Below are 22,818 nucleotides of genomic sequence, written 5' to 3' on the forward strand. Positions count from 1 at the left end.
ATGCTTGTAATCCCAGCACTTTGGGAGGCCACGGTGGGAGGATCATCTGAGGTCAAGAGTTCAAGACCGGCCTGGCCAACAAGATGAAACCACATCTCTAATAAAAATACAAAAACTTAGCCAGGCGTGGTGGCACACGCCTGTAGTCCCAGCTACTTGGGAGGCTGAGGCTTGAACCAGGGAGGCAGAGGTTGCAGTGAGCTGAGATCACACCACTGCATTCCAGCCTGGGTGACAAGAGTGAAACAAACTCTCAAAAACAAACAAACAAAAAACCTATTGAGAAGTCATCTGTGTTTCAAGTGTTGTTGTTAAGGAAGTTCCATGCCTTACTGGACACAGTCCTGGGATACTGTGCTTTCTGTTTTCATCATTATTACTATTTTGAGACAGGGTATCGTTCTGTTGCCCAAGCTGGAGTGCAGTGGTGCGATCACAGCTCTCTTGCAGCTTGACCTCCAGGACTCAAATGATTCTCCTGCCTCAGCCTCCCAAGTAGCTGGAACTATAGGTATGTACCACCATACCTGATGAATTTTTTTAAATTTTTTATAGAGATGGGGGTCTCACTATGTTGCCCAGGCTGGTCTCAAACTCCTGAGCTCAAGTAACCCTCCTGCCTCAGCCTCCCAAAGTGCTGAGATTACAGGTTTGAGCCACCGTGCTTGACCTTTTCATTATTAATGTGGTATGGGGATTTCCCAGTGAAAAGCAGGTTTGGCAAATCATGACCATTGACAGCTACATACCCCCACCAGCATCTTCACAGCAGGCTCAGACTACCCTTAACATAAGGCTGGTCAATTTCTAACAAAGGATCCCAGGGCAGGCTGATTCTACACGAGAACAAACAGCATAAAAAGTGTATCTAGGCCAGGTGTGGTGGCTTACCCTGGTAATCCCAGCACTTTGGGAGGCCAAGGCAGGCGGATCACTTGAGGTCAGGAGTTCGAGACCAGCCTGGCCAACATGGTAAAACCCCATCTCTACTAAAAATACAAAAATTAGCTGGGTATGGTGGTGGGCGCTTATAACCCCAGCTACTCGGGAGGCTGAGGCAGAAGAATCACTTGAACTCGGGAAGCAGAGGTTGCAGTAAGCCGAGATCACGCCACTGCACTCCAGCCTGGGCAACAGAGCGAGACTCCATCTCAAAAAGAAAAGAGAACTCCAGGGCAAAAGCAGCACCTCGGCCCCTGCCCTGTGCAGCCCTCCCAGTGCCAAGCGCACAGCAAGGGCTTGCTCAACCCCCAAAGGCCAGGCGTGCTCTTTCCGTGGCACAGGCACCCCCACAGAGGGCACACAGTCTAGGTTACTCACCAACAACACTGGGGGCGTCGATCAGGTTCAGCAGGTCATCATCCTCCTGGTGCTGGGTGTACGTGAGCCGGGAGCGTTCCTGTGCCGCACACAGCACCTTCTGTAGCACCTCAATGCTCCGCAGCTTCTTGCAGAGGCTGGCCTCCCGCACCGACTCCTCGTGATGAGCCATGGCTCTGCACAGGTGGGACTTCCCTGCAGACGGAAGCCAGCACCCACGTGACTTGCAGATCCACCAAGCAGAGCATAAGGGCCCAAGGGGCAGTCCAAGAGGTTGGACCTTCTCTTTTCTAAAGGATCTGCCTGTATAGCTAGAGCCTGTGATACCCTACCTTGTTTTAACCTGAGTGACTCTCTCCTAGCAGAGAGAGCTGGACAGACTCCATTTTAGTTTCTTCACTTGCAGCCCCCTTTATCCCCCTTAAGGGAATAACTAGTGCAAGCTGACTCCAAGCACATCCAGGAATGCAAACTGCTGATAAGATATTGAAGCAGGCTGTACCAGCAGCTCCTAGGGATGTACTCAGTGGCAGGTACCTAAAGCCCCTGCATTTATCTCTTAGTGATAGTTTAAGCCCCTGCACCTGGAACTGTTTATTTTTTGTAACTGCTTCTATAACCAATTACTTTTTTTTAACTTTTTGCCTATTCTGCTTCTGTAAAATTGCTTTAGTTAAACCCCTCTCCCCTATTTAGACCATAGTATAAAAGAAAATCTAGCCCCTTCTTCGGGCCCGAGAGAATTTCGAGCATTAGCTGTCTCTCAGTCGCCGGCTAATAAACGACTCCTGAATTAGTCTCAAAGTGTGGTGTTTCTCTATAACTCGCTTGATTACAACAAGCCTTTTATTAAAATATTATTTTATTTCATTTTATATTTTATATTTAGAGACAGGGTCTCACTTTGTACAGTGGTGCAATCATGGCTCACTGCAGCCTCAAACTCCTGGGCTCAACTGAACCTCCCGCTTCTGACTCTTGAGTAGCTGGGACCACAGGCATGCACCACCACACTTGGATAATGTTTTCATTATCATTATCATTTCATTATAATTGCTATGTTGCCCAGGCTGGTCTCAAACTCCTGGCCTCAAGCAATCTGCCTGCCTTAGCCTCCCAGAGTGCTGGGATGACAGGCGTGAGTCACCGCGCCCAGCCCAAGCCTCCCTTAAATGCGTATGTAATAAGCTCACTTGTGTCCATAAGATGTTCACTCAACAAACATTTACCAAATGTGCTGGGCACTAGAGATAAAGCAACGAGTAAACAAACTGCCCCCACATTCATGGAGTTTACATGTAGTGGTTGAAGACAGATAACTAACAAGATGAGAAATATGTAATGGATGGGGTGGTGATGAGGTTATACAGAAAAATAAAGCAGGGTAAGCGGAGATGGTAAGAGAAGACTGGGAATGGGGTTGTCCTATGATGGGTGACCGAGAAAGGCTTTTTTTTTTTTTTTCTTGAGACGGAGTCTTGCTCTGTCACCCAGGCTGGAATGCAGTGGCACGATCTCGGCTCACTGCAACCTCCACCTCCCAGGTTCAAGCAATTCTCCCACCTCAGCCTCCCAAGTAGCTGGGGCTACAAGAACACACCACCACATCTGGCTAAGTTTTTGTATTTTTCATAGAGACGGGGTTTCTGCATGTTGCCCAGGCTGGTCTCAAACTCCTGACTTCCAGCTATCCTCCCACCTCGGCCTCCCAAAGTGCTGGGATTGCAGGTGTGAGCCACCACACCCGCCCAAGGAAAGCTTTGTGATATGGTTCTTTTTGAGCAGAGCCCTGATTGATGTGAAAGAGCAGCAGGTGCGAGGGCCCTGGGGCAGGGGCACGTGCAGGTGTTCCAGGGCAAGGAGGAGCTAGGGTGTGCCTGGAGGCAGGGAGGGCGGGAGAGACCGAGTGCAGGGAAGAAGGAGCCAGGTCAGATCATGGCGGACCTCATGCGTGCGAGATGAGGGCTCTCACTCCTGTTCTGCATGAGATGGGAGCCCACTGGGGTGTGAGCAGGGGACTGATGTGATCTGGCCTGCGTGACCAGACTCTGAAGGGGCAGCAAGAAAACCAGCTATGAGCAGGGCAAGCCACGTGACCGCTCAGGGTCTCAGTTTCCTCAGCTGTAAAATGGGGATGCCACGAGACCCACCTCCAAGTGTTGTGTGGGGTTTAAGTGAGTGAATGTTTGTTAAATAAGCACTGTACACATGCGGCTTCCACCAGGGCAGCAGGGTTAAAGTGGCCAGATTTGAGTTGTGTTTTCTAAGTACAGCCAAAAGGATTTGCTAATCAAATGTAGGGTGAGAAAGTAAGACAAGAGGTTAGGTGTGGTGGCTCGTGCCTGTAAACCCAGCACTTTGGGAGACAGAGGCAGGAGGATCGCTGGAGGCCAGGAGTTCAAAACCAGCCTGGGCAACATAGTGAGACCGCATCTCTACAAAAACCTTTTTACAATATTAGCCGGGCGTGGTGGTGCATGCCTGTAGTCCCAGCTACTCAGGAGGCTGAGGCAGGAGGATCACTTGAAGCCAGGATTTCGAGGCTAAACTGAGCTGTGATTGCACTACTGCATTGCAGCCTGGGGGACAGCAAGATGCTGTCAAAGAAAGCAAATGAAAGAAAAGGAAAGGAGGGAGGAAGGGTAGATGGGGAGGATAGAGAAAGGAAAGAAGGAAAGAATAAAGGAGAAAGAGGAGAGGAAAGGGACAGAAAAGGAAAGCAACAAGGAAAGGAGAGGAGAGAGGAGGAGAGAGGAGAGGAGGGGAGGAGAGAAGGAGAGAGGAGGGGAGAGAAGGGGAGAGGAGGGGAGGGGAGCAGGGGGAGGGGAGGGGAGCAGAGGGGAGGGGAGGGGAGGGGAAAGGAGCAGAAGAAGAGGGACAGAGAGAAGATGGAAAAGGAGAAAAAAAAAATTCTGGCCTGAGCACCTAGAGGGGTGGGAGTTGCCATCACTGAGACGGGGAAGCTGCGTATGTGTGCATGGGTGGTGCACAGGGGGGGGGCAGGTTAGGGTGGTGGAGGTGAGGTCTGCACATGGGAAGAGACATTCACACCGAGACATGGCAGAGACCAAACCAGGACACTTCATTACCAGTCATTAGGTGTTCTTGGTAATTCAGCCATGCATAAGGAAATCAACAAACGTCTCCTTCCCTGTTAGCATGATACAAGCCACTCTGTCGACCCCAAGGGAGATGGTTAAAGTCCTAGCTCCACAGTGGGAGGCCTGGGTGCTATGGAACCCATGAGAACACAGCCTGGGAAGCCCTCTGAGGCTCAGGACTGCGCCTCATGACTTCTGAACCCAAAGTGGCCACGATGACTCAGAACACCCCCCTCTCCCGGGCCCTCTTCAGGGACCTCTCTGTGGCTGTCTGTGAGCAGGACCAGCTGGGCATGAAGTGGGGCCCACGTCTGGGTGCAGGGGGACACGCACCCAGCTGTCGGCGCTGCTGATCATTCTTCAGTGTGGCCAAGGGTGTCAGCCCCTCTGGCATGTGGTCGTAGAGCTGGGACAGGCACTTCTCCTGGTGGTCCAGATCCGTGCCTGGCTTCACTGCAAAGAGAACCACAGGTTAAATCCCCTCTCATGGACCTGGCCACAGACCCACGTAGAGATTTCTCTTTCTACCATGTCTCCAGCTTCCTTCTTTCTGCAGTTTCACAAGGCATTTGGGATTATGGGTCTCCTTTCTGCCCCTGGACACACCCCAGGCAGTCTGACCCTCCAGCTTTTTTTTTTCTTTGAGACGGTCTCACTCTGTCACCAGGCTGGAGTGCAATGGCACAATCATAGTTCACTGCCGCCTTGAAATCCTGGGCTCAAGTGATCTTCTCACTCCAGCCTCCTGAGTAGTTAGGACTACAGACATGCACCACCACACACCAGGCTAATTTTTAAACGTTTTTGTAAAGACAAGGTCTTGCTACATTGCCCAGGCTGGTGTCAAACCCCTGGGTTCAAACGATTCTCCTGCCTTAGCCTCCCAAAGTGCTGGGATCAAATGTGTGAGCCACTATGCCTGGCTACCCCGAAGCTCTTGCTCATTGGGACCAGTCACACTCCAGAGGTTCATAATTTTTTTTTTTTTGAGATGGAGTTTCGCTCTGTTGCCCAGGCTTGGGTGCAGTGGTGTGATCTTGGCTCACTGCAACCTCCACTTCCCGGGTTCAAGCAATTCTCCTGCCTCAGCCTCTTGAGTAGCTGGGATTACAGGGACATGCCACCATGCCTGGCTAATTTTTGTATTTTTAGTAGAGATGGGGTTTCAGCATCTTGGCCAGGCTGGTCCTGACCTCGTGATCCACCCATCTCGGCCTCCCAAAGTGCTGGGATTATAGGCATGAGCCACCACACCCGGCAAGGTTCGTAATTTGACCCTGAGCCCCCACACACTACCTCCTCCGACTCACCCACCACACAGAACCTCCTGGCATAGCCCAGACCCTGTCATGCCCGGCCTGCACCCCTCTGTGGGCCTGCACACCTGCAGCAGAGCCCCTTCCTGCTTCAACCACACCCTTCATGGCGCCGTATCCTGCTCTCAAACCTCACAAAACCACTCTCCACTTCCCCAGCACCCTCAGCCTCTGTTCCTGTGCTGACCCTTCCCTCTAGGCTGACCCTTCCCTCCTGTGCAGATGGAAAAGTCGAACTCAAATGTCATCGCCTCTGAGAAGCCATCCATGACTGCACCACGGAGTCCACCTGCTGCTGCATTTGTGTCTCTGCAGCAATCACCGAGGCACTATATGGTATTTCTATTTGTTTCCACATCTTGTCTCACCTAATAGACTATATAGTACTAGGAGTGGCGTCTCACACTTTCAGAGAACCTACAGTATATAAAGCATTATTGAGCTTTGCGTACAGGCCCTTCGTTTTCATGATAGCCTGTGAGGTAGGTTCTCTCCATCTACCCATTTTACAGATGAGAAAATCGAGGCAGAGGACAGCTAAGTAACTTGCCCAAGGTAAACCGGCTCATTCATGGCAGAGCTGAGATATGAACCCAGGAAGTCTGGCTCCAGAGGCTGTCTTTTTAATTCCTTGGGAGGATGCCTGGATTAGTACTCATTAGATCAAAAATCCCTGGCCAGGTACCATGGCTCATGCCTGTAATCCCAACACTGTGGGGAGGCCAAGGCAGGACAATTGCTTGAGGCCAGGAGTTTGAAACCAGCTTAGGCAACATAGCGAGACTCCATCTCTACAAAAAAAAATTTTTTCTTAATTAACTGGTGTAGTGGCAGGTGCCTGTAGTCCCAGCTATTCGGGAGGCTGAATTGGGAGCATTGCTTGAGCCCAGGAGTTCAAGAAGGCAGTGAGCCATGATCATACCACTGCACTCCAGCCCATCTCTAAAAATAAATAAAATAAAATAAAATAAAATAAAATAAAATAAAAATTCCGATCATCACAGGTTTTTTTGCATTAATTTTTATTTTATTATTACTAGTTTTTTTGAGATGGAGTCTTGCTCTGTCGCCCAGGCTGGAGTGCAGCAGCATAATCTCGGCTCACTGCAACCTCCACCTCCCTGGCTCAAGCCATTCTCCTGCCTCAGTCACCTGAGTAGCTAGGATTAGGGATGCACGCCATGCCCGGCTAATTTTTGTATTTTTAGTAGAGACAGGGTTTCACCATGTTGGCCAGGCTGGTCTCAAACTCCTGACATCAAATGATCTGCCTGCCTTGGCCTCCCAAAGTGCTGGGATTACAGGCATGAGCCACTGCACCTGGCCTGCATTAATTTTGATTCTTTTAAAATATTACCTTAAAATGTTACTTATCTTGATGCCAGCATTTTTGGCCTTCCCTTAGATTCCAGATTCCAGGTGAAAATTCATCCTCTTGCACCCAGGCAGAATTAAAGGTGCCTCTTCTTCCTCCCTCTAAAGAAGCTAATAACCCCTAACCCCACCATGGCCTCTGCGGCAGCTGCCTTGGTCATGGGTCATTGCCATCCTCTGCCTTCAGCCTGTGAGCATCTCCAGGGAAGGCAGTTAGCTCTCACTCAGCTCAGAATCCCCCCTGGGACAGCTGGACCACAGCCCTGGCCAAACCCCCGAACCTCCCAGGCCTTACCCTGGTGGTCGATGAGGAGGATGGCAGTGAAGTAGTGGGCCAGGGCCATGTAGTGGTGGGCCTTCACGCAGGCCAAGCTGGCCCAGGAGTAGGGGATGTTCTCTTTCACTGGCACCTGGCTCATGGCTACGTGCAGCTGCTGGTAGACCTCTCCCACCTGAAATAGAAGGGGCACTGGGAAGGGGCAGCCCGGCACAAGGGCCCTCATGAACCCATTTGCAGAGAAAGAGCCCTTTCTTCTTCTCATGCAACAGCCCCTGCCAGGGGCTGCTCCAGAATCTGGGAGCAAGTCCAAGCAACCCCTCGTTCTGTCATTGTCACAGTTAACAGGGGGATCAGGCTACTGTCATTATGCTGGTTTTTAGGTTAAGCTGCAGATGGAATCAGTGATCCGTATCTGAAACACCAATACTTGCCAAGAAAACTCAAGCCAGCAGTACTGGCCGGAGCTGGCACAATGCCCAGGTCACAGGCAAGCTCCCGTGGGAAGGCCCCGCTACTTCCAGTGCTCCTGTGCCAGCATTTCCTGCCCACTCCCCAAAGTCACAGGAACCAAGGAGTCTTACCTTGGCAGCCTCCTGAGCCACCTTCACCAGCATGAAGAATTCATTCCGGATCCCAGGAAGGCTGATTTTCTCAAACACGCTTTCTTGGGCTTGTGCAAGCATCATTTTGACGAGCACACTGAGCATGGCAGGGCTCATGTCGTAACTTGGAGTATGGGTAAATGTCTCTTTCAGGTAGTTTAAAACCCCTAAAAGCGGAAAATGTTTTGCCCATTAGTTCGGGTTTATATTTACTTCATCACGTTGCTGTAGAGAAAGATAGGAGGCCAGGTGCAGTGGCTCATGCCCATAATCCCAACACTTTGGGAGGCTGAAGCGAGCAGATCACTTGCGTCAGGAATTTAAGACCAGCGTGGGCAACATGGTGAAACCCTGTCTCTACAAAAAATACAAAAATTAGCTGGGCGTGATGGCATGTGCCTATAGTCTCAGCTCCTCTGGAGGCTGAGGCAGGAGGATTGCTTGAGCCCAGGAGGCAGAGGTTGCAGTGAGCTGAGATCTCACCACTGTACTCCAGCCTGGGTGACAGAGCAAGACTCTGTCTCAAAAAAAAAGAAAAAAAAAAAAAAACAGGAAAGATAGGAGAAAAAAAAAAAGAACCGGTGTCCTACAACATATTAAAAAGTTTGATTCTCAATTACATGGTCCAGAAATTCCACTCCTATGACATATATCCCCAAACAATTGAAAGTGGGGGCTTAAATGACACTTGAACACCCATGTTAATAGCAACATTATTCACAAGAGCTGAAAAGTGGAAACCACCCAGACGTCCACGAACAGATGAATGATTAAACACAATGTGGCCTATCCATACAATGGAATATTTTTCAGCTTTAAAAAGGGATGAAATTCTGACACATGGTACAGTGTACATAAGGACATTATGCTAAGTGAAACAAGCCAGTCACAAAAGGACCAATATTGTAGGATTCCACTTAGATAAGGTACCCGGAATAGTCAAATTCACAGAAACAGAAAGGAGAATAGAGGTTAGCTGGGGCTGGGAAAGGGGGCAATGGGAAGTTATTGCTTAACTGAGTACAGAGCTTTGCTTTGGATGATGAAAAAGTTCCGGAGATAGCTGGGCAAAGGGGCTGCTGCCTGTAATTCCAGCTACAAGGGAGGCTGAGGTGGGAGGGTTGCTTGACATTAAGAGTTCAAGACCAGCCTGAGCAACGTACTGAGACCCCTGTCTCTTAAAAAATATATACTTTTTGAAAATGTATTTATTTTATTTATTTTGTGACAAGATCACACTCTGTTGCCCAGACTGGAGTGCAGTGGCACGATCATGGCTCGCTGCAGCCTCAAATTCCTGGGCTCAAGCGGTCCTCCCACCTCAGTCTCTTGAAGAGCTGGAACTACAGCCATGCACCACCCTACACCCAGCTAATTTTAAAATTTTTTGTACAGATGGGGTGTCCCTATGTTGTTCAGACTGGTCTCCAACTCTTGGATTCAAGTGATCCTCCTGACTCAGCCACCCAAAGTGCTGAGATTATGGGTGTGAGCCACCTTGCCTAACCAACAAAAAAATTTTTTAACTTCTGGAGATGTTTAGTGGTAATGGCTGCACAACACTATGAATGTACAAATGCACTTAATGCCATTGAACTGTACACTTAAAAATGGTTAAAATGTGCTTCTGGTTGGCAGGATGATTTTAAAATTTTTAGAATTTAAGATAATCATTAAAATGGTAATTTTATGTTCTGTGTTATTTTACTATAATAAAAAACTGGTTAAAATAGTACATTTTAAGTTATATATGTATATTTTAACACTATTTATTTATTTATTTATAAATAAACGCCCAGGCTGGAGTGCAGTGGCATGATTTCGGCTCACTGCAACCTCTGCCTCCCAGGTTCAAGCGATCCCCCTGCCTCAGCCTCCCAATTAGCAGGGATTACAGATGCCCACCACCACGTCCAGCTAATTTTTGTATTTTTAGTACAGACGGCGTTTCACCATGTTGGCCAGGCTGGTCTCAAACTCCTGACCTCAGGTGATCTGCCTGCCTTGGCCACCGAAAGTGCTGGGATGACAGGCGTGAGCCACCCCACCCAGCCTTTTAACCCAATTTTTAAAAATTGGATTATCTTCCAAAACACTTATATCTCTATTGAGTAAAGAAACTAGCCTGCTCCCCACAAATCCTGTTGTCACCTGGGACAAAATTCCATCACGACAGGTATGGAGATGCAAGCAGAGAGCAGGCAGAAGGACTGAGGGGCTCACAGGGGGCCAGGCTCACACATAAGATCTGAGTCATTCAGCAGTCCAGGGCTTTTCCCCTGGACCTCAAGAAAGATCTATTCTGGCCAGTCGCAGTGGCTCATGCCTCTAATCCCAGCACTTTGGGAGGCCAAGGCAGGCGGATCACCTGAGATCAGGAGTTCGAGACCAGCCTGGCCAACATGGCAAAACCCCATCTCTACCAAAAATACAAAATTAGCTGGGTGTGGTGGTGCATGCCTATAATCCCAGCTACTCTGGAGGCTGAGGCAGGAGAATCGCTTGAACCTGGGAAGCGGAGGCTGCAGTGAGCCGAGATCTCGCCACTGTACTCCAACCTGGGCGACAGAGTGAGATTGTCTCAAAAAAAAAAAAAAAAAAAAAAATCTGTCTCCTCCAATAGAAATTTTCATGCTGCAGCCTTCCACTGACTTCTTTATAGTTTAGAAAATTAACTGTCCAAAGCGCTAACTGACAATCAATCTGGAACTGAAATAGAATCTCTCATATGAATCCCATCCAACTGGTTCCTCTGGTTTTGTTGCTGAGAAAAAAAAAAAAAAAAAAGCCCCGCCCTAGGGAGGGATGGCACCTGCTGTTTTGAGCTGTGAGCTCCATGGGGGTTCCCTCACACTCCCCCCTGTTCTCCCACTTGCTTCATTTCGTCTATAGTTTGTCTCCATTGCTGTAATCTCAGAGACAGGACACAGAGTGCCTGCCTAAGATTCGTCAGAAATATGGGTCCAGAAAAAAGATTTACAGCAAAAGAAATCAACTCATACTTGGAATCTTAGCATATCGCTTCATCCCAAGAGACCAATCTTTTATTTTTTTAATTAATTAATTATTTTTTGAGACAGGGTCTTGTTCTGTCACCCAGGCTGGAGTGCAATGGCGTGATCTTGGCTTACCACAACCTTGGCTGATCCTTCCATCTCAGCCTCCCAAGTAGCTGAGACTACAGGCATGCACCACCAGGCCCAGCTAACTTTTGTACTTTTTGTAGAGATGGAGTTTTGCCTTGTTGCCCAGGCTGATCTCAAATTCCTGGGCTCCAGCAATCCACCCACCTCAGCCTCCCAAGTAGCTGGGATTACAGGTGCCTGCCACCATGCCTGGCTAATTTTTGTATTTTTAGTAGAGATGAGGTTTTGCCATGTTGGCCAGGCTGGTCTCAAACTCCTGACCTCAGGTAATCTTAGTATGAGAATGAGGTGCGGGATCACGGAGAAAAGCAGCCTAGTGCTTACACCTATAGAAGACCGGGGTCACCAGACCCAGCGCTGTGGGTGAGCCTGGCTTGGCTCACCCGTGCCTGCGGGTTCTGCCTGCTCCCCCATAGCAGGGCCTGTGTCTGGGTCAGACTCCACGTGGGGATGGATGCAAGAGCAGGGCACAGTGTAGACCACAGTATGTTCCCCATACTAGCTCTATAGCGTGTTGCCTTCTGGGCTGATCATCAACATTCTGCTTTGGGGTGTGATCCCCTTCCACCTGTGTGGATCACTGTTTGATTATCACTTTGCCCTGCAAGCTTGTGAAGAACCATAGCTTTGCCACTTCGACTCATTGTGAAATTTCTGATGTTATAATGATTGGTCCTACCAGCCTGGGCCACACAGGAAGACCCCGTCTCTACAAAATATTTAAAAATTAGCCAGGCGTGGTGGTGTATGCCCATAGTTCCAGCTACTCCAGAGGCTAAGACGGGAAGATCACTTAAGCCCAGGGGTTTGAGGCTGCAGTGAGCTATGATTGCACCACTGTGCTCTAGCCTGGGTGACAGAGTAAGACTCTGCTTGAACCCAGTAGGCAGAGGTCGTAGTGAGCAGAGATTGTGCCACTGCACTCCAGCCTGGACGACAAGAGCAAGACTCTATCTCAAAATAAACAAATAAATAAAATAAAATAACAAAAGACAGTTCCCAGAAGAAGAAGGGAACTGAGCTATGAGACATCCTTTGAATGCATCACTTGACAAAGGATTGAGAACACCCACCTCGTGCTGGAGAAGTTGGCAGAATGCAGGTGATATAAACGCATGGAGGGGCAGGGCGCAGTGGCTGTAATCCCAGCATTTTGGGAGGCTGAGGCAGGCGGAACACCTGAGGTCAGGAGTTCGAGACCAGCCTGGCCAGCATGGCGAAACCCCATTTCTACTAAAAATACAAAAATTAGCCGGGTGTGGTGGTGGGTGCCTGTAATCCCAGCTACTCAGGAGGCTGAGGCAGGAGAATCGCTTCAAACTGGGAGGTGGAGGTTGCAGTGAGCCGAGACCACGCCACTGCACTCCAGCCTGGGCGACAAGAGCGAAACTCCATCTCATAAATAAATAAATAAATAAATAAATAAAGGCACGGAGAGTAATACGCACAGATAAGGTACACTTAATACAAGAAAAAGAAGCCTACAGTTTCACTATTTGGGAAAAGTTATTCTGCTCTTCATGACAGTGTTGAAAGAAACAGTTATGCACTCCATCCCAGGGGCCACTTGTCTGGAAAAGACCAATCGTCAGCCACAGGATTCACCATGTATATCAGCCATCCCAGACTGAGGTCTGAACCACCGAGCAAGTTTCTTTTTTTTGAGACTCTCTTTTTTTTTTCTTTTTTGAGACGGTGTCTGGCTCTGTTGCCCAGGCTGGAGTGCAGTGGCGCGATCTCAGCTCACTGCAAGCTCCGCCTCCCGGGTTCACGCCATTCTCCTGCCTCAGCCTCCCGAGTAGCTGGGACTACAGGCGCCCGCCACCAGGCTCAGCTAATTTTTTGTATTTTTAGTAGAGATGGGGTTTCACCGTGTTAGCCAGGATGGTCTCGATCTCCTGACCTTCATGATCTGCCCGCCTTGGCCTCCCAAAGTGCTGGGATTACAAGCATGAGCCACTGCGCCTGGCCGGAGCAAGTTCCTTAATGGGAAGTTACACCAGAGCTGGAGACTGGTCTGGCACTTGCGGGAGACGACCTGTAGACCCTCTTCAGTGGGGGGGGGGGGGGGGGGGGGGGGGGGGGGGGGGGGGGTCCCCTGGTGCCACCGGGCGGGGCCAAGGCTCTGTCCAGTCAGCCCTGGAGGAGACATACCTGCGGCTCTCTGAAACGCATCTATGGCACTCTCTAGCCCAGCCTGCGTCTGCCGATCGCACCGGGTCCCGATCTGGGTGTAGAGAGCCCCAGTGTTGAACAGGACACTGGCCTTCTCCAGCAGCAGGTTCTGCTGGCTGACCGGAACCCCGGTGAGGGAGTCATACCTATGTGAAAGAAATGCATTCGGAGAATACAGATTACTTGGCTAGTTAATGCTACTTTTGGATGCAAGTGGAAAAAATTCTTTTTTTTTTTTTTTTTTTTTTTAGAGTCAGGATCTCACTCTGTTGCCCAGGCTGGAGTGCAGTGGTGTGATCATAGCTTACTACAGCCTCCAACTTTAGGGCTTAATTGATCCTCCCACCTCAGCCTCATGAGAATAGCTGGGATTACTGGTGCATGCCACCATACCTGCCTAATTTTTTTTTTTTTAATTTTTGTAGAGATGGGGTCTCACTATGTTACCCAAACTGCTGTCAAACTCCTGGGTTGGCTGGGTGCGGTGGCTCACACCTATAATCCCAGCACTTTGGGAGGCCGAGATGGGTGGATCACCTAAAGTCAGGAGTTTGAGACCAGCCTGGCCAACATGGTGAAACCCAGTCTCCACTAAAAATACAAAAATTAGCTTGGCATGGTGGTGGGTGCCTGTAATCCGAGCTACTCAGGAGACTGAGGCAAGAGAATCACTTGAACCCGAGAGGCAGACGTTGCAGTGAGCTGAGATTGCACCACTATGCTCCAGCCTGGGCGACAACAACAACAACAACAACAACAACAACAACAACAACAAACTCATATCTTCAATAAAATTCAAGAATGCACATGCACTGAGGCTTCTGTTTCCAAGCAAGATGACAGGACTAATCACACTGACCACCACAGCCACACACAAAAATATCCAACGGGGTAACTGGATAAAAACAGCATGGGACATCCAGACAATGGAATATTACTCAGTACTGAAAATGGAGAAATGAACCAGCAAGCCATGAAAAGATGCAGAGGAAACATTACTAAGTGAAACAGCCAACCTGAACATTGCTACCTACTGTATAGCACGCTGTGTGATTCCAACATTCTGAAAAGCCAAAAACCCTGGAGACAGAAGATCAGGGATTGCCAGGAGTTAGGGGGAGGGAGGGAGGAACAGGCAGAGCACAGAGGATTTTTCCAGCAGTGAAACTCTTCTGTATGACACTGCAAAGGTGGATCACTGTCATTCTATGTTGGCCAAAAGCCACAGAATACACAAGTGCAAGAATGAACCCTAATGGAAACTATGGACTCTGAGTGATAATGATTTGTCAGGTAAGTTCCTCAATTATTTAAAAAAAAAAAAAAAGGGCTGGGTGCAGTGGCTCATGCCAGTAATCCCAGCACCTTGGGAGGCCAAGGCAGTATGGCTTCTCCTAAATGAAATATGGCAATTACTAACCCCTCATAATTCTTTCTGAAATCTAAAAACTCAGGATTTGTTTTAATTTGTTTTACTTTTTATTTTTTCAGACAAAGTCTCACTCTGTTACCTAGGCTGGAGTGCGGTGGCATGATCATGACTCACTGCAGCCTCAACCGCCTGGGCTTAAGAGATCCTCCCATCTGAGCCTCCCAAGTAGCTGGGACTACAGGCATGCACCACCCATGACCGGCAAATTTTCTCTAATTGTTTTGTAGAGATAGGGTCTCACTGTGTTGCCTAGACTGGTCTCAAACTCCTGGGCTCAAGCAATCCACCCACCTTGGCCTCCCAACCTGCTGGGATTACAGATATGAGCCACCACACCCAGCCTAGGACTTGTTTTATTTTTATTTTATTTTTTATTTTTTTGAGACAGAGTTTTGCTCTTTCGTCCAGGCTAGACTGCAGTGGCACCATCTCAGCTCACTGCAGCCTGCGCTTCCCAGATTCAAGTAATTCTCCTGCCTCAACCTCCCAAGTAGCTGGGATTACAGGCGCCCACCACCACGCCCGTCTAATTTTTGTATTTTTAGTAGAGACAGGGTTTCGCCATGTTGGTCAGGCTGGTCTTGAACTCCTGACCTCAGGTGATCCACCCACCTCGGCCTCCCAAAGTGCTAGGATTACAGGTGTGAGCCACTGCTCCTGGCCCTAGGACTTGTTTTAAAGTTTACTCATGAACCAGGGGGTGTGCAGACAGCTTCTCCCTAATTCATGACTAAGGAGAAACCACCTTTTGCCTTTTCGGCCATGCAGACGGCCTGGTGCATTGTTAGGAAAAGTCATCCCCCTTTCCTTTGCTTTCCATGAGGAAGGCATCAGTAGCCATCCATCAGCTGTAGAAACATTCAATTCTGATATGCCCCTGACCTTCTAGGATGTGTTCTCCTTTCACTGACACTCCTAACGACACTCAGAGAAGGGGTGTAGCATCTCCAAAGTACTTTTTTTTAGGTTTGTTTTTTTTTTTTGTCACAGAGTCTCACTCTGTCACCCAGGCTGGAGTGCAGTGGTGCAATCTTGGCTCATTGGAACCTCTGCCTCCTAGGTTCAAGCGATTCTCCTGTCTCAGCCTCCCAAGTAGCTGGGACTACAAGGCACACACAACCATACCTTGCTAATTTTTGTACTTTTTACTAGAAGCGGTGTTTCACCATACTGGACAGGCTGGTCTTGAACTCCTGACCTCATGATCCGCATGCCTCGGCCTCCCAAAGTGCTGGGATTACAGGTGTGAACCACCATGCCCAGCCTTTTTTTTCTTGTTTGAAACAGGGTTTCACTCCTATCACCCAGGCTGGAGTGCGGCGGTGTGATCTCGGCTCACTGCAACCTCTGCCTCCCAGGCTCAAGTGATTCTCCTGCCTCAGCCTCACGAGTAGCTGGGACTAACGGGTGCATACCATCATACCCAGCAAATTTTTGTATTATTTGTAGATATGGGGTTTTGCCACATTGCCCAGGCTGGTCTCAAACTCCTGGGCTCAAGTGATCTGCCTGCCTCAGCCTCCCAAAGTGTTGGCATTACAGGTGTGAACCACTGTACCCGGCCTCCCAAGTATTTAAACTATACTAACCTTTGAAAATACCAACTGGGTCTACAGCCATACCACCCTGACGTGCCTGATCTTGTCTGAAAATACCAATTGTGGAGAAGAATCAAATGCTCTACTTCCTTTTTTTAAATCTGATCTAAGCTGAGTGTGTAGCTCATGCCTATAGTCCCAGCTACTCAGGAGGCTGAGGCAGAAATATCACCTGAGCCTAGGAATTCAAGACTAGCCTGGGCAACACAGTGAGACCCCGTTTCAAAAGAAACCTGATCTATTTGTTTGGTGCTTTTGTCTCACTGGACAAGAACTGATTTACTCTCTCTCTCACTCATACAGACACACGCATGCCCCTGTCCAATCTGAGACAAGAATCTTGCTTCTGGCTAATTCCACTTCAGAGCCCCCGTGCTTCCCCAGTGATACAACAAGCAAGAAAAATGTCTCTTCTCCTTGGCTTGCTTGTTCTGAGAAGCAAGAGGCCACAGTCTGTTGGAGCCATCTCCCCTCAGATCACCTTCATAAATAAATACCAATGTACTGACATCTTTCGAGACTTCCCCGGATAAATGCAAGATAGGAAAGGGGGCTGAGGTGCACAGGGGCGCCCACAGAGGGGCGTCTGTGATGCTGAGGCTCTGAAACTGTGGCTGCCATAACACGTGAAGTGCCAGCGCAGACCTCAAGCACCTACCACGTGAACAGGAGTCCCATCTGCCGTGTGGGCGGGAAGAATCGACTCTCGACAAAGCCCAGCTGGATGAAGTATGTCATCAGCAGTTCCACCCCAGCCTCATCCCGGCTAGGCGTCCGACAAGCCTGCGAGGAAAATAACCCCAGAGGGCATGAGCAGAGGAGGACACAGCTGACGGCCCTTCCCGGAAGGTGCCCTGCACATACCAGCAGGTGCCTGTAACTATTTCTGCAGTATGATGACCTCGCTGCTGGCATTGTAAACTCTGGGAGGGGTGGAAAGAATCTGGGAGGAAGTCAGAAATCCTGGAATCCAGTTCCAGCCCTGCCAGGAGGCAGGTCTCTCCCCTCCTATGGTTTTCCCTTTTTTTTTTTGAGAAGGAGTCTTGCTCTGTCACCCACCCAAGCTGGAGTGCAGTGGTGCCATCTTGGCTCACTGTAACTTCCACCTACCAGGTTCAAGTGATTCTCCTGCCTCGGCCTCCCAAGTAGCTGGGATTACAGGCGTGTAGCACCATGCCTGGCTTGTTTTTGTATTTTTAGTAGAAACGGGGTTTTGTCATGTTGGCCAGTCTGGTCTCAAACTTCTGACCTCAGGTGATCCACCCGCTTCAGCCTCCCAAAGTGCTGGAATTACCAGCATGCACCACCACGCCCAGCTAATTTTTGTATTTTTAGTAGAGACAGGGTTTCACCATGTTGGCCGGGGTGGTCTGGAACTCCTGACCTCAGGTGATCCGCCCACCTCCACCCCTCAAAGTGCTGGGATTACACAGGCGTGAACCACTGCACCCGGCCTCCTTCTACGGTTTTCTTATGCAGCAAGTGGAATGGATGATTCCAGCACCCCCCAACCATCACCTCTATCCACCCACGATTCTGTTAAGACCACAAGCATGCAATAATGGGGTTCCCTGAAGACTCGGAAAAGCCACCCTCCCCTCTCTGCTGCCCACAAAAACTTACTTGTCTCAGATCCATAAGATCTGCAATTTCATCTTCATATAAATAGCCATCTTCACTGTAATGTTCCAGAATAAAATCCTTAAAGAAAAATGAGGTCAGATATTATAAAGTGTGATTGAAAACCATATATGTGCATAATAGTAATACGTCAATTATGAACCCGTTTTTAAAAAGGCAGAATAAAGAAAAACTTACAGTGATTTTCAAAGTGGGGGAATTTATTTTCTTAATTTATGTACTTTTTTTAATACGGAGTCTCTCTTTGTAGCCCAGGCTGGAGTGCAGTGGCTCAAACTCGGCTCAACGCAATCTCTGCCTCCCGGGTTCACACAATTCTCCTTCCTCAGCCTCTCGAGCTGGGATTACAGGCGCTCACCACAATGTCTGGCTAATTGTTGTATTTTTAGTAGAGACAGAGTTTCACCATGTTGGCCAGGCTGGTCTCAAACTTCTGACCTCAGGTGATCCCCCCCACCTCGCCCTCCCAAAGTGCTGGGATTACAGATGTCAGCCACCATGCCCGGCCATAGTTTTTTTTTGTTTTGTTTTGTTTAAAAACAAAAAACAAAAAACAGAGTTTCACTCCTGTTGCCCAGGCTACAGTGCAATCTTGCGATCTTGGCTCACTGTAACCTCCACCTCCCAGGCTCAAGTGATTCTCATGCCTCAGCCTCCCAAGTAGCTGGGATTACAGGCATGTGCCACCATGCGCAGCTAATTTTTGTATTTTTAGTAGAGATGGGGTTTCACCACATTGCCCAGGCTGGTCTCAAACTCCTGGGCTCAAGCAATCCATCTGCCTCAGCCTCCCAAAGTGCTGGGATTACAGGTGTGAGCCACTGCACCCCACGCCTATGTTTTTAAATGTTGTGTTGCTTCAGTAAAAGTGAGAGTTGAAGTTAATTTTTTGCTTAAAAACGTCTTTGTGTCTGCGCATCGTGGCTCACATCTGTAATCCCAGCACTTTGTGAAGACCAGGCAGGTAAATCACTTGAGCCCAGGAGTTTGAGACCAGTCTATGGCCTATACATTCAACTATACTGCAAACACCGCAGATATTCAGGGGCTCAGACTTGTAATTCTAGGCCTCCCTCAGGACCCGGACCAGTTTCCCAGCACAGACCCTGAGGGTAGGACTGTCATAACAGTCCCCAGAAACAAATTTCCTTTGCCAAGAAGACCCTTAACCGTGTTATAAAGGCATTTTATTTTATCTTATTTTGTTTTATTTTTGAGGCAGGGTCTCACTTTGTTGCCTAGGCTGGAGTGCAGTGGTGCGATCGCAGCTTATTGCAGCCTCGACTTCTCCGGGCTCAAGCAATCCTCCTATTTCAGCCTCCCAAGTAGCTGGGACCACAGGCATGTGCATGTGCCACAAGCTAATTTCATTTTTTGTATTTTTTAATAGAGATGGGGTTTTGCCCTGTCGCCCCACCCCCGCCCCTACAAGTGCTGGCTCCCTCAAGCTGCAAGAAAGGTGATCACATAGATTGCTCAATTATGTCTTCTCAAGTGACTGTGAGTAACCTCTTTACACAACTTCTACATTAAAGCTCCTCCTGTTTTTGTGTGTTCAACGTACAAACACGCAAACACTTGTCTTACAAAAACGGATTTGTACTAAATATACAATTTTGCTGTGCCTTCTTTTTCTAAGAGATGAGGGTCTCGCTCTGTCATCCAGGGTGGAGTGCAGTGGTGCAATCATAGCTCACCGCAGCCTTGAACTCCTGGGCTCAAGTCATCCTCCCACTTCAGCTTCTCCAGTAGAGGGGACTATAGGTGCGCACCACCACACTCAGCTAATATTGTTATTTTTCGTAAAGACAGAGTCTTCCTATGTTGCCTAGGCTAGTCTCGGACTCCTGGCCTCAGGTGATCCTCCCACCTCAGCTTCCCAAAGTGTTGGGATTACAGGCATGAGCCACTGCACCCAGCTGACTATGCCTCTTTTCTTTAAACTTGGTCATGGGCTGGGTATGGTGGCTCACACCTGTAATCCCAGTGCTTTGGGAGGCTGAGGTAGGTAGATCACTTGAGGTCAGGTGTTCCAGACCAGCCTGGCCAACATGGTGAAACCCCGACTCTATTAAAAATTAAAAAAATAAAAAAATAAAATAGCTGGGCATGGTGGTTAAAAGGGGTCAGGTGTAGTGACTCATGCCTGTGATCCCAGCACTTTGGGAGGCCAAGGTGGGAGAATCACTTGAGAACAGGAGTTTGAGACCGGCATGGACAACATAGTGAAACCCCATCTCTACAAATAATAAAAACTTAGCCAGGCGTGCTGAGGCAGGAGGAGGATCACTTGAGCCCAGGAGGTTGAGGCTGCAGTGAGCCATGATCACGTCACTGCACTCCAATCTTATGTTCACCTCATAAAAGTCACAGAGGATTTTGATTAAATTATATATGTGATCCTGAATTTGAAACTTAGTAAACTAGGGTAGATTAATGTACTTAGTGGGATAAAAAATTATCTAACTGACCAGGCACGGTGGCTCATGCCTGTATCTCAGGACTTTGGGAGGCCAAGGCAGGTGGATCACTTGAGGCCAGGAGTTCGAGATCAGCCTGGCCAACGTGGTGAAACCCTGTCTCTACTAAAAATACAAAAATTAGCCAGCGTGGTGGTGAGCACCTGAAACCCCAGCTACTCAGGAGGCTGAGGCAGAGAATTGCTTGAACTCGGGAGGTGGAGCTTGCAGTGAGCCGAGATCGCGCCATTGTACTCCAGCCTGGGCGACAGAGCGAGGCTTCATCTCAAAAAAATACACATATACACACAAAAATTAGTTGGCCGTGGTGGTGTATGCCTGTAGTCCCAGCTACTCAGGAGGCTGAGGAAGGAGAATCGCTTGAACCCAGAAGGTGGAGGTTGCAGTGAGCTGAGATTGCACCACTGCACTCCAGCCTGGGCAACACAGTGAGACTGTGTCTCAAAAAAAAAAAAAAGAGAGAGCGAGAGAGAGAGACAAGGTCGCATTCTGTTGCCCAGGCTGGTCTTAAACTCCTGGCCTCAAGCTGTCCTCTTGCCTCAGCCTCCCAAAGTGCTAAGATTATAGGCGTGAGCCATTGCATCTGGGCATAAGTCTCACGTAAAAGTTCAGGCAGGCTGCGGCAGTGTGGCATAAAGCTGCAATTCCTGGATTGTTTTCATTGCTTTCTACCCAGAATCTAAACTTTCCGGTAAATTTGAGTCCTGAAACACTCAGAATACCAAGTTCCCTTCTCCAATTCCAAAATAAACCCCAAACTCACAGGATTTAAACAAGGCAGCAGTCAAAAAGGCCTCTATTTATGTCAAACAACTCACCATCTCTGAGAATGAAGGTCAAGTGCTTCCAAAGTATTAACCAATTGCTTTTAAAAGTAGTAGTCGGCCGGGAGTGGTGGCTCACACCTGTAATCCCAGCACTTTGGGAGGCTGAGGCGGGTGGATCGAGTTCGAGACCAGCCTGGCCAACATAGTGAAACCCCATCTCTACTAAAAATACAAATTAGCCAGGCATGATGGCGGATGCCTGTAATCCCACCTACTTGGAGGCTGAGGTAGGAGAATTGCTTGAACCTGGGAGGCAGAGGATGCAGTGAGCCAAGATGCCGTCATTGCCCTCCAGCCTGGGCAACAAGAGCGAAACTCCAGCTCAAAAAAAAAAAAAAAAAAGAAAGAAAGAAAAAAAAAGTAATAGTCAAAATGTCATAAGATGTGTTCTTTTCTAAACTAAAAGTAGTCCAAGATGAGCCAACTAAGAGGATTATCATGGAAAGTAAAATAAGCCAGGCACAGTGGCTCATGCCTATAATCCCAGCACTTTGGGAGGCCAAGGCAGGAGGACTGCTTGAACCCAGGAGTTTGAGACCAGCCTGGGCAACAGTGGGAAACTCTGTCTCTACAAAAAATACAAAAATTGGCCGGGCATGGTGGCTCACGCCTGTAATCCCAGCACTTTGGAAGGCCAAGGCAGGTGGATCACCTGTGGTCAGGAGTTCGAGACCCACCTAACCAACATGGAGAAACCCCGTCTCTATTAAAAATACATAATTAGCCAGGCATGGTGGCACATGCCTGTAATCCCAGCTGCTCGGAAGGCTGAGGCAGGAGGATCGCTTGAACCCAGGAGGTGGAGGTTGCGGTGAGCCGAGATCACGCCATTGTACTCTAGCCTGGGCAACAAGAGCTAAACTCTGTCTCAATAAAAAAGAAAGAAAGAAAGAAAAATGCAACAATTAGCCAGGCACGGTGGCACCCGCCTGTAGTACCAGCTACTCAGGAGGCTGAAGTGGGAGGATCACCTGAGCCCAGGAGGCAGGGGTTGCAGTGAGCCGAGATCATGCCACTGGCATGCCAGCCTAGGTGAAAAAGTGAGACGCTGTCTCAAAATAATAAAGAAAAAGAAAAAAAAGAAGAACGTAAAATATTTCTTCGAAGCAATTTTCACGATGCTAGGATTAATTCCTATAACCAATGCCTAGGCTGCATGGCGCAAACTTGGGCCACCCTGCACCTCATCCCCTTTCCCCTCCTTGACGGAATTTGGAGGCAACTGGTTAAAAACTCAAACTGATGCAGTTGAAGAGGGAAGGAAGAGGACGGTATTCCAGGCACAGGACGGTCTCCCGGCCCCAGCCTCGGGGCACGGTCTCTCCTGTGTTCTTCATTGAAGCACCTCTTCCACTTCCCACTTGAAACCCCCACTGACCCAAAGGCCCTGCAGGCAGGGCTTGTGGCACCTCTGGCACCCAGCACAGTGCCAGGCACAGGTGGGCTTATGACGATCTGCCAAATGGGAGAGGAGTCCAGATACCCAATAATGTGGCAGGGGGACACACAAGCAAAGACTCTGGTTA

The 22,818-nt window shown here is 48.8% G+C and overlaps 1 protein-coding gene across 1 annotated transcript in view; it reads right to left on the minus strand.

Moving 5' to 3' along the window:
• RHPN2 (rhophilin Rho GTPase binding protein 2) overlaps positions 1–22,818 on the minus strand; it is an 84,763-nt gene that overhangs the window by 16,017 nt on the left and 45,928 nt on the right. The window contains exons 5-11 of the mRNA XM_032170383.2: positions 17,968–18,045; positions 17,003–17,127; positions 13,294–13,460; positions 7,973–8,160; positions 7,407–7,563; positions 4,755–4,874; positions 1,321–1,515 (exon numbers count right to left, since the gene is read on the minus strand). Coding sequence (XP_032026274.1) covers positions 1,321–1,515; positions 4,755–4,874; positions 7,407–7,563; positions 7,973–8,160; positions 13,294–13,460; positions 17,003–17,127; positions 17,968–18,045 — 1,030 coding nt within the window. The remainder of the gene's footprint in view (positions 1–1,320; positions 1,516–4,754; positions 4,875–7,406; positions 7,564–7,972; positions 8,161–13,293; positions 13,461–17,002; positions 17,128–17,967; positions 18,046–22,818) is intronic.

The sequence above is a fragment of the Hylobates moloch genome, unplaced genomic scaffold (genome assembly GCF_009828535.3).
Source record: "Hylobates moloch isolate HMO894 unplaced genomic scaffold, HMol_V3 SCAFFOLD_12, whole genome shotgun sequence".
Lineage (NCBI taxonomy): Eukaryota > Metazoa > Chordata > Mammalia > Primates > Hylobatidae > Hylobates > Hylobates moloch.